Source organism: Pongo abelii, chromosome X, assembly GCF_028885655.2.
Source record: "Pongo abelii isolate AG06213 chromosome X, NHGRI_mPonAbe1-v2.0_pri, whole genome shotgun sequence".
Classification (NCBI taxonomy): domain Eukaryota; kingdom Metazoa; phylum Chordata; class Mammalia; order Primates; family Hominidae; genus Pongo; species Pongo abelii.
Window position 1 is genome coordinate 80,004,858 of NC_072008.2, and position 12,363 is coordinate 80,017,220.

A 12,363-nucleotide genomic window follows, 5' to 3' on the forward strand; every position below is an offset into this window, starting at 1 on the left:
TGAAACATGAATGCACTACTGAATTCTGACTTCATAGCAGGTGGGAAGAATGAGAATGAGGCAGGAAGGTAACAACTTTGATTCTACTATTATTCTTCTACCAGAAGCATGCTCATTATATGTTACTTTATATTACAGATAATTCTCAATGAACAGCAATCTCAGAAAAATTTCAATGACAGAATTGACAATGCCAAAAAAATCAATACCTGAAACCTGAAACTTGAAGACATTAAACTATGAATAACTGAATTCGTCTCTTAAGATAAAAAAGTAGCATTCAGCCAGTATTCTCAAGGATTGTTTTTTGATAGAAAGCTATTGTTTTCACAGCATTCTTCAAAGTTAAAGGCATATACTGGATATCTCTTCCTTTATTCAGGTATTTATTATAGGTCTCTAGCATATCAAATTTTTAAAATAGAAAGGATACAGGCCCAGAAAAGTTAAGTGATTTGCTCAAGGTCACCAAGCAAGAATCTGGACTAGACCCATTCCAGTCCAATGCTCTACTTATCACAATGTATAAGCCCATATTTATTCCTAAATACAAGAATAAATATTAAGAGAGTATTTCTTAAATAAATAGTGAAAATATGTAGTTAAATGTATAGAAAGAAACCTTTCTTTTATTACTGGGACTACTGTAGGTCTAAGGTCATCAATCTTATATAGAACTATAGCTGGAAGTACAGAAGATGGTAGTCTGCTGACTATGTCCCTTTTGGCTTCTTTTCTTGTCTATTATACATTATCAATGTCTGAAAAAACATATTTTTCAGCTTATTAGGAAATAAGCTCTATCCATTACCTGGTACATTAAATATTTTTATTTTTACTTGTTCTACAATTATTATCTTTGGCCTATAAAGGGGTTCCTTATTTTTAATATTAGTAAGCTTATATTTATGCTAGCCATACGCTTCCCCACCTCACAAGATCAAAATTCTCCTAACAAGGCAGGTACCATAAGTACTATCTTTCCGCCTACCTATCAGCCCAGTAGCAGAAAGTTCCTCAAAGAAGTAGATATTCAGAGGAAGGACTAGTTTTGAAGTGCCTCTCAAATTTCAAGTGGAAATCAACTCAGTTGTAATTCTATTCAACAGTATTTTGGAACTTGGAGAAGAAATGTCTGTTTATTCTCTAACATAATTATTAGCATAGATGCTAAATAATAAATTGCTCATTTTGAGAGGTTTGGTTGTAAGGAAATGAGAAATGGGTAAGAATAAAATTTCTTTAGCTATTCCTATCCCTCAAAGGCATGCAGAAAGGAAAAATAAGATTAGAAAATGGAACACAGCATAGCTGGCTGAGGCAAAGTCATGCATTAAGAGGGCTAGTTCATATTACATGATAAATTAGGGATCGCCAGAATTAGCCAAACGGACACATAATTTGGGGGTGGGCCAGATAATTGGAAATTACTCCTATTAAAAGCAGTATTAAAGTGTAAATGTGGACTGGAATGATACCGGCATCTTATACTACCAGGTAATGACCCAATCAACTTAACTTGGAAATAATCTTTGCTTAAAATTTTCTAAACCCAGCCCAAAACTTTCTAACAGACTGCCAATTCCTGAATAACAGGCCTGTTTATGCTTTATTTTTTTAACTTTCAAATCATTTAGCATAGTAGCTTGCACATAGTGTGTATCTAATAAATGAAGCCAGTTTATAATGAAGAGGAATGTGGATTCGTTAAAATTCATATAGAGTATTTCTCATTCTATTTTTGCCTTACCTCTATCTATAATCGATACATTTCCTCCCCAAACTAAACTAGACATTGCTATACTTTTGAAATTCAAATAATTTGGGGGTAAAGAAACATTTTTCTGTGTCCTCCAAAAAAAAGAAAATCAGTCATTTTAGGGTAATTCATTCTTAAACCTAGCAATCTCATAATTAAACATTTAACAAGAAATGTATAAGCCTCAAAATATCCTTGGCCACAGAACAAAGGACATGAAAATGAATTTGGCTGTAAGGAAAGTATAGCAGTTAACAGGATCAAATATAAAGCGGTCTGAAGTACTGAAAACATCTTCTAATGATCTAGGAAGTTATGATGAGAGATATACACTATTCGTTATCAAATTACTTCTCCCTACCCTCACTACTTTCCCAGGTAAAGAACGATCTTGTTTTTCCTTTATCATCAAGATTGTAGATAACAAGTTAGTAATGATCTGAGCATATTTTGATAACTTACTTAATATCAAACACCTACAGTATTTGCAGCTGCAAGTGAAAAAAAAAAAGACTTGCATGACTTGAGAATAGTTACTAGTATGTTGAACTGGTTATAGTCAGGGGTAGGAGATTAGTAACCCAATCAAATGTGACTCAATGAGCACTACATTTGAAGTCTCTCATTACATTTTCTAAAAAATGGCTCTGACAAATTAGAGTTTGAAAGAAGTGTACAAGAAGCGGGCAGGTCTAAAATCTCTGATCACCTGAAAGCTTGAGTCCTCGTTCCCCTACTTGGGTGTCGTATCCATGTGGCATTCGAAGAATTGCATCATGAAGTCCAGCTAATTTTGCCACTGCATACACTTCCTCAGCTGAAGCACTGATGTTTCCATACAAGAGGTTGTAATAAATAGTATTATGGAAGAGGACAGCATCCTGAAGCAGATATACCGAATGAATATATGTCTATATCTATATATCTCTCTTTATATATGTTCATTATTAAAAATTCAAATAGTAAAGAGACAAAGGCATAAAGGGTAAAACATGACAGTCCCTTTCATCATCCCTCATCTGCGAAATCCCATTCCCTTCCCAGGGGTAGTCATCATAAACAATTTAGTGTGTATCATTCCAGACTTCTTCCTGTGAATTTATATACCTAAGCATATGTTTTTTTCCCCCAACACAAGTATGGTTATTCTACACATATTATTTTGCAATTGCTTTTTTCAGTTAACATATCCTGGAGATTGTCCATGTCAATAACAGAAAACTAACTCATTCTTTTTAACAGCTGTATATTCCATACTATGGAAATGTCATAATTTATTTATACATTCTCCTACTGATGGACATTAATGTGATTTCCAAGTTTATGCTACTACAATGTTGGAATAAAACATTATGTATATGACTTTGTACACCTGTGTGTTTCTGTAAGAAGAATTCCTAGAAGTAGACTGATGAGTTTAAAGTTAAGCATACTTTTATCCTTTGATATTATTGCCCAAATGTCTTCTAAATATGGCCCTACCAGCAACCAATAATGTATAAGTACACGCTAACCAACAGCATATGAGGGTGCCAGTTCCTCATATACTCAGAAACCCTGGATATTAATAATTTTTAGGTGTTGCTATTCTTAGGGGAAAAATGTGTTTTTTGTTTAAATTAGCATTTCTCTAATTACTAATGAGGTTTGAATATGTTTTCCTATGTTTCTAAGAAGCTTTGACACTGATATTAAAATAGAAAACAAAGAATTTATGCAATATATATATTTTTGGAGAAAGTTCACTTCAAGCATTCATTTGATATTTCAACTTATTCTCACATGGCACACTAAAGCTAATTTACTTCAAGTGAGCATCCATCCCCCATTTTTCTTTCAATCTCTAAACGGTTGGAAGGCTATGGTTAGGTGAAATAAAATGACTCCATTAGTTCACATTAACCAGGATACTCATCTTCTTTAACAGCATAATCAGACCAAAAATTTCATATATTGCTTTAAATAGTATTTAAATCATTTATATACCTATTAATAAAACTTCTCATATTGAGATAATACTTAAACACAATAAGCTCATTGTATAAACAGAAACTGCTTATTTTAAAATAATTTATATTTAGGAAAAAGCTAAATGTGCTAGATGGAAATTTTGAAAATATAAAAACTAATATAAAATAAATACTGATTTTTTGGTGTAATTTCTGCTAAGTGGGTAGATTTTAGCTGCTCTAGTCACAAAAACATGGGTAACTGTGAGATGATGGACATGTTAATTTGCTTCTCTACAGTAATCTAATTATCTATATGTATCTCATAACATCATGTTAGATACCTTAAATATATACAATAACATTTAATAAATTAAAATTTAAATAATCCATATTCCTATCATGTAGCAAGATCTAATATTACATTGATATTTTCTATCTTTTTTCTCTACTGCAATGTATTCATTTAATATTATAAAATCAGGATATTATATTTTGCTTGCTATCCTCCTTTTCAATACTTTGTATTTGCATATTTTTCATGACAATATTCTTTAAAACCACAATATTTATGAATGGCTGCATGACTCTGATCCTATAATACTGTAACCATCTACTTACTGTTGGACATTTACATTGTTTCCAACTGATGCTACTATAAATAATGCTGTAATGAACATCTTTGCATATAAAGACTTGTTCACATCTGTTTATTTCCTTACTAAAATTTCCTAGAGGCAGAGTTATTGGAATAAAGGGTATGAATATTTTTCAGGAACTTGATACACACTGCCAATTTGCTTGTCAGGAAAGCTGTATACTTCCACCAGCAAAACAAGAGATTGTCCATTTTACACAGCCTTGCCCAAACTGGATATTAGGAATTTCAAAATCCTTGCCAATCTGATAGGTGAAAAAAATGACACGTATCCTGTTGTTGATTTAATTTATATTGCTAAGGCCTCCAATGAGGATGAGAGTCTTTTGCTTATTGATCATGTATATTTTCCTTTTGTGAATGTGTTACTTCTCAAAAGGATGAGGATAATTGTTACAACGCCCAAGAGAATGGCAGGAATCTATTTACACGGATGAAGACACTGAATCCTAAGTAGTCACAGCTCAGAATCCAGTTCACTTGACACACAGTTTAGATTAGTGTTTCTTTTTCTTTTTTATTTTTGAGACTGAGTCTAGCTTTGTTGCCCAGGCTGGAGTGCAATGGCGCGATCTCGGCTCACTGCAACCTCTGCCTCTTGGGTTCAAGCAATTCTCCTGCCTCAGCTTCCCAAGTAGCTGGGACTACAGACGCCTGCCACCATGCTCAGCCAATTTTTCTATTTTTACTAGAGACGGGGTTTCATCATGCTGGCCAGGCTGGTCTCAAACACCCGACCTCAGGCGATCTGCCTGCCTCGACCTCCCAAAGTGCTGGGATTACAGGCATGAGCCACTGTGCTCGGCCTAGATTAGTGTTACTTAACATACAATCTATGAACCATCTATATCAGAATAACCTAAGAGGCATTTTCAAAAAGGCAGTTTTCTGGGCCCCACATAGTCCTCCAAAATCGTAACTGGTGTATGTGAGAAAGAACTGGAATTATTAAATTAGATTATCTAATCCAATTTAAATGATATGATTTATTTTTTAAATTTATAAATGGTATTGTATATATTTAAGGTATAGAACATGATGTTATGAGATACATATAGATAGTAAAATGATTACTATAGTGAACAAATTAACATATCCATCATCTCACATAGTTACCCAATAATTTCTCTAAATGACTCATGCTGACTAACATGTGGGATTTTCAGTGAAAAAGAGGACAGGGGAGAGTCCATATGTGGGATCATTTGGGGGACATTTTGCAAGCTACATATCCCCATCCAATCACTCTCTTACAGTTCTTCCTCTCCCCATATTTTGATCTATTCTCCCAGGGATTTGATTCTGGCTCCAGAAATCAACTTTATAATACATACTAGCTGCAACTAATTCCCAGGTCTCTCTATAAGCTTTCATCATAAAAAAGCTCACATCCTATAAGGCTATCTACTTCTTAACTTCTCAGACCTTACTTTGAGTTTATTTTCCTTCCAAAGTAACACAGTAAGTGTTTATTAAATGTTTAACATGGGTTCGGCACTGTGCTTGGTACTGACGGCAGAGTGGTTAACAAGGCATACAAAATTGAGGATGGCAGCCAAGCTACTTTGTAATTATTATAAATCCACTATGTTGAAAACTGCTCCAAATTACAATAGTAGTTTTCATTTTCTGAACAATTACGTGATAGACTCGGTATTTTACATTTATTATCTCTAATCCACAATAATTCTATCCTATAAGATACAGGCATCCTTGTTTTACAGATAAGAAAATGGAGGCCCCAGGCCACAGAACTAATGACAATTAGAGATCGGGTTAGAATCCAGGTTTGTGCTCTTTCTATTCTATTATGCTATCATTCCAGGGCTTCCTATCATGCAGATTTTTCCTTCAAGGTTTTTTCTTTTCCTTTTTTAAAAAATCCCTTTTGATACCAGAATTTCACTGGTAGGGTCTAATACTGACTACTTCAGTAGCATATGTTGATCCCTTGATTCAAATTGTTCTAGTTACAGATTGATCAACCCAATAAATCTTCCAAAAATTTGTTTTTTTCTGTTTTTAAATACCTGAGGTACCACTCCCACTGCCCTCCGAAGGCTTTCCAGGCTCACATCTTGTATATTTTGACCAGCAAGATAAATGCTACCCTTTTGAGGCTCATAGAAGCGAAACAATAGCCTCACTATTGTGCTTTTCCTGAAATTGGAGATGAAGAAAGGTTATTTAGCTCCTATTAATGTTAGGAATCCCCAGTTTTAAACCACAGTAATCATTTTCATTATGATAAAGAAAGAAATATTACATTGGGAATCATCAGTCTATAATACAGAATTTTACAAATAACTAAATTACCCACCCTGACCCACTACCTCCTACAATGGCCACTTTCTTTCCTGCAGGGACTTCAAAGGATATTCCACTAAGGACTTTCTGGCCCTCAATGTATTCAAAATGCACATTATCAAAGGCCACGGTAGCTGTCTGTGGTGTGATCTGAAGGGGAGATGCCATCACTTTGTCCTAGCAGGGAAGAGAAAAAAAAAAAAGCCACTTTACGCACTGCCTAGAGTCCAGCTATGAAGACAATTTTCTAATTCACAAAAAGAAAAAGGAAATAATGGAATAGAAGGAGGTTTATAAGTGGACTTAGACCACTTCCAAGCATGCATTTAAAGATTTTTCTCACGCTTCATGGCTGAGGTAAAACAAACCCTGAATGTTTTGGTTTCTGAGCAACTTTATTTGAGGTGGGGGTGGGGAGGGAGAAGGGATAATGGGCAGGGGAGGAAAGGGGCTGAGGATGCAAGGAGAGGCAATCATATATTCTATGTCATTATTAGATAAGTAAATTCAGTGTAAGTACAAATAATTCAACTTAACAAAATTTATTTTCTAGTATAATAGTCTTCATTAACATTGTAAGATTGTATTTATTTATTTATTTATTTATTTAGAGATGGAGTTTGCTCTTGCTGCTCAGGCTGGAGTGCAATGGCAGGATCTCGGATTCAAGCGATTCTCCTGGCTCAGCCTCCCGAGTAGCTTGGATTACAGGCATGTGCCACCACGCCCAGCTAATTTTGTATTTTTAGTAGAGACAGGGTTTCTTCATGTTGGTCAGGCTGGTCTTGAACTCTTGACCTCAGGTGATCCACCCGCCTCAGCCTCCCAAAATGCTGGGATTACAGGCGTGAGCCACCATGTGTGGCCAGGTTTTTAAACATAGAAGTGAAAGCTCTAACAACCTCTTAATATAGGTGATAGCACCCTGCCCCTGCCAATTCCTGCAAGTAAAATAAATTGGTTTGCTAATGTGGTGATGTAGGAATATTCCTAGAATAATCCTACTAATAGGATGATGTTCACATACTTTTGAAAAGGTACTATATAGATTACTTACTTTAATTCGGGTGTCTACCTTGAGTAGAGTAAATAAGGTGTTCATATCTATGAGTGCTTGTCTAGTCTCTCTATATACAGTTCCCAGAAAGTTCAGGGGTAACGAAAGCTGAAAAAGCAGTCCATTCACCATTACTAGATCTCCAACAGTAAGGGTACCTTAATATGGAATTGGCAGAAGAAAAAAAAAGGGTAATTTAGATAAATGTTACATATTTTCCAATTTAAGATAGGTTTATAGTCTATTACCACGGAACAAAATATTCTTAATCAGCAACAACTCTTATGTCAACTCAATTTCAAAGCATTAATCCATGATTTAGGTAATACAGGGAACTTAGTATACATTAGGAATGGGAAAGACCCACCTATACACTATATATAATATATAAAAAATAATGGTTTAAGTGAGGATAGAAATTGAAGGCTAAAAATTTTCTCTTTTTTTCCCTAAGACACTAGCAACGGTTTCTTTGTAGTGTAAAACAGAAATTTAAAAATTAGTATACATTAAAAATTGGAGAAAACAGATATCATGATTAAGGATGATAAACCATTCTGATGTACATCAAGTTGAAGGAAACAAAATGAAACAGCAACAACAACAAAATGTTGTTGTGACCGAAATATGTTTTCCACATATTTAGGTTACAGTGAATGAATGAATACTAACTGAGTGGGGGTGGGGAGGGTTTCCAGAACGGAGGGACAGACATTTACTTTTGAAGTGTTTTGCAACCAAAAAACGGAGTAGAAAGATTAAAAGGTTCCTGGTAATTCTTAAAAAAAAGAGTGTTTGCAGTTTAGTGCTTTGAACTAAACACTAAATTAATTACATTGCTTTACAGGTCTACAAGAGAAATTAGAAAAACTAGATGCTAAAAAAAAAGTTGTTCTTAAAAGAACAGGTAGTTACAAACAGTAATCCCAATCAATGAGTGAGCCAGTGCTAAACAAAAGGAAGTTAAAAAAACCATTATCAAACCATCAAGTAAATACATTCTGATACAAAGAGAAAAGTACTCCAAGGATGTTAAAGCACTTTAACATCCTTTATAATTAAGATAAGCATACACATTCCTTTCATTAATCTTTATTTATAAAAGTTGAACAGCCTGTAAATGTGATAGCCACAGACCCATTACCTGCCACAATTCCCTGACTGGCGAGCACCATTATAGCTGTTAAACCGACACTGAAAATAGCACTTTGACCAAAGTTCAGCATAGCCAGAGTAGAGGTACTTTTCAATGAAGCAGTCTCATACGTCTTCAAAAATCCATCATATCTCTGTGCTTCATATCTTTCATTATTAAAATACTACAAAATATATAAAAATAACTATGGGCAAGTATAATTAGAATTTATTCTCTTAAGTGATTAGTATACTTTTCATCAGACTTCATGTATGAATACAATTTTGTACTGTAGATTCCATTTTAAAAATTGACTCAATATATTGGACTATGATATCCCTGCAGTTTTCCATAATGAATTGTATTTGAAAAGTCCACAAAATTCACCCAAGGAATATTTACTGAATGCTTAGCTAATTCCAACCTGATCTAAAACAAAATCTTCAATGACACTTCCTTCACAAAGCCTTCCCCTGAGACTCTGAACTGGCAATTCCCACTACCCTCACAACATTATGCCTTCTCATTTAGTCACCTGCATACTTAAATTCTCTCAGTACAGTATAAAATTCTGGGATAGCAGGGATTAGAAAGTAATCTTTTTTTTAACCGCCCTCCCCTGTGAAAGCACTTAGAACACATAAGAGGCATTCAGTAACTATTTGTTAAATGGAAATATGAACAAATAAATGAAAGAATTAATGGGAAGCACTATGCTAGGCATTCTGAGGGATAGAAGAGAGTCAAAAATTTATGTGCCAGTTTGATTAGCTTACTGTTCATTCTGAATCAAGATGCTAACGGTATACAGTCATGCATCACTTAACAAAACAGATATGTTCTGAGAAATGCATACTTTAGGTAATTTTGACTTTGCAATCATCATAGAGTATACTTACACAAACCTAGATGGTATAGTCTACCACTCACCTAGACTATATGGTATAGCCTATTGCTCCTAGGCTATAAACCTGTACAGCACGTTACTGCATTGAATATTGTAGAAAACTGTAACACAATGGTATTTGTGTATCTAAACACAGAAAAGGTACAGTAAAAATATGGTAAAGAAGATTTGCAATGGTATATCTGTATACAGCACTTATCATGAATGGATCTTGCAGGACTGAAAATGGCTCTAGGTGAGTGAGTGAGTGAGTGGTGAGTGAATATGAAGGCCTAGGGCTAAATTACCGTACACTACTGTAGACTTTATAAACACTGTACGCTTAGGCTACACTAAATTTATTTAATATTTTCTTTCTTCAATAATACATTAAAATTAGCTTACTGTAACTATTTTACTTTACAAACTTAAATTTTTAAAAACTTTTTTACTCTGTAATAACTTGGCTTAAAACACAAACACATTGTACAGCTGTACAAAAATATTTTCTTTCTTCATATCCTTATTCTATAGGCTATTTTCTATTTAATTTTTCTTTTTTAACTTTTTAAACTTTTTTGTTAAAAACTAAGACACAATCACACACATTAGCCTAGACCTACATAGGGTCAGGGTCAAATATCACTGTCTTCTACCTCCACATCTCGTTTTACTGGAAGGTCTTCAGGGGCAATAACATGCATGGGGCTGTTATCTCCCATGACAACAATGCCTTCTTCTGGAATACCTCCTGAAGGACTTACCTGAGGCTATTTTACAGTTAACTGTTTTTAGAAGTAGAAGGCGTACACTCTAAAATAATGATTAAACGTGTAAAAATACATATACTAGTTAACATACTAGTTTATCATTATCAAATATTAAATGACGGGTCACACAGCTAGTTTGTTTCCACCAGCATTACCAGAAACACATGAGTAACAGAGTAATGAATTGTGCTACAAAATTACAATGGCTACAATGTCACTTGCTGACAGGAACTTTTCAGTTCCATTATTATCTTATGGGACCAACATCATAGATGCCAAAACATCATTATACAGTACGTGACTGTATTTATGATCACTTATAAATTAATTCAGAAGGTAAAAATTGGACAGTGCCAAACAAAAACCGAGAAGGAAAGAGGATAGTTTCTAAAGACAAACAATAAAATAGTATTATTCCATCATATCCTAACCTGAAGCTCTAATTTACAGTACCTATTAAATTAAATGGTAGATCAAATCTTAGTGCAGTGTGAAAGGCAGAGGAAAGTATAATTAAACATATTACCTTCACAGTTTCATAATTCAGCAGTGAGTCTATAGCAGCATTACCTGCATCATTATCTGCTTTGTTCATTTCTATTCTAAATCTAGTTCTGTAAGACAAAGATTTGCATAGACATGAAATACATGTTATAAACGCATAACAACTTCTAAATTTTATGTGGCTTCTAGGGAATAAATTACCTCCACCGTGTGACTGCAACTGTGAATGCTGTGTATGTACCAAGTGTTCCAAGGGTTACCAAAGCAAACTGGGCACCGCATTTGTAATACTAGAAAAGGAAGTCCAAAGAAGAAATGTGAAACAGTTATTGTTCTTGCCAAACAGTTTGTAATACACAACAGCAAATCTCGGTCAAAAGATTTTAACAAAAATATGGTGGCGGGAAGTTATGTACGTGAATGATGGGTGAAAAATCAAATACTTTAGAAAATCTACTTTAGGCAACCAGGGAAGAAAGTCAAACTGCACTTGCTACATCTATAGTACCATCAAATACTAATAGGAAGATAGTACAATAAGCCTAAAGAGGAATAAAAAATATATACATACATTTTTAACTATAAAAGGTGAAATTGCTAATCATTAGAGAAATGCAAATCAAAACCACAATGAGATATCATCTCAGATGAGTCAAAATGGCTATTATTAAAAAGTCAAAAAATAACAGATGTTGTCAAGGTTGCAGAGAAAAGGGAACACTTATACACTGCTGGTGGGAATGGAAATTAGTTCAGCCACTATGGGAAGCAGTTTGGAGATTTCTCAAAGAACTTAAAATAGAATTACCATTTGATCCAGCAATCCCATTACTGGGTGTATATATATTCAAAAGAACATAAATCATTCTGCCATAAAGACATACAAATGCATATATATTCATTGCAGCACTATTCACAATAGCAAACACATGGATGCCGATCAATGGTGGACTAAATAAAGAAAATGTGGCTCATGTACACCATGGAATACTATGCAGCCATAAAAAACAAAATCATGTCCTTTGCAGCAACATGGATGCATCTGGAGACCATTATCTTAAGTGAATTAACTCAGGAACAGAAAACCAAATACCACACGTTCTCACTTATAAGTGGGAGCTAAACAATAAGTACACACAGACACAATGAGGGGAATGGACACTGGGGCCTATTGAGGGTGGAGGGTGGCAGATGGGTGAAGGTCAAAAAACTACCTATGAGGTACTATGCTCACTACCTGGTGATGAAATAATTTGTACACCACACCCCAGTGACACAAAATTTACCCATGTAACAAACTTGCACAGGTACCCCCTGAAGCTAAAAGTTGAAACAGAG

At 34.5% G+C, this 12,363-nt stretch overlaps 1 protein-coding gene across 3 annotated transcripts in view; it reads right to left on the bottom strand.

The window, feature by feature from the left end:
• The window catches only part of ABCB7 (ATP binding cassette subfamily B member 7), a 106,868-nt gene that overhangs the window by 9,303 nt on the left and 85,202 nt on the right, over positions 1-12,363 (bottom strand). For all 3 annotated transcript variants that reach the window (XM_002831820.5, XM_009234996.4, XM_054544736.2), the window contains 7 exons: positions 11,227-11,315; positions 11,048-11,135; positions 8,875-9,049; positions 7,731-7,888; positions 6,687-6,850; positions 6,397-6,526; positions 2,469-2,640 (listed from right to left, as the gene is read on the bottom strand). In XM_002831820.5, the coding sequence (XP_002831866.2) occupies positions 2,469-2,640; positions 6,397-6,526; positions 6,687-6,850; positions 7,731-7,888; positions 8,875-9,049; positions 11,048-11,135; positions 11,227-11,315 (976 nt within the window). The remainder of the gene's footprint in view (positions 1-2,468; positions 2,641-6,396; positions 6,527-6,686; positions 6,851-7,730; positions 7,889-8,874; positions 9,050-11,047; positions 11,136-11,226; positions 11,316-12,363) is intronic.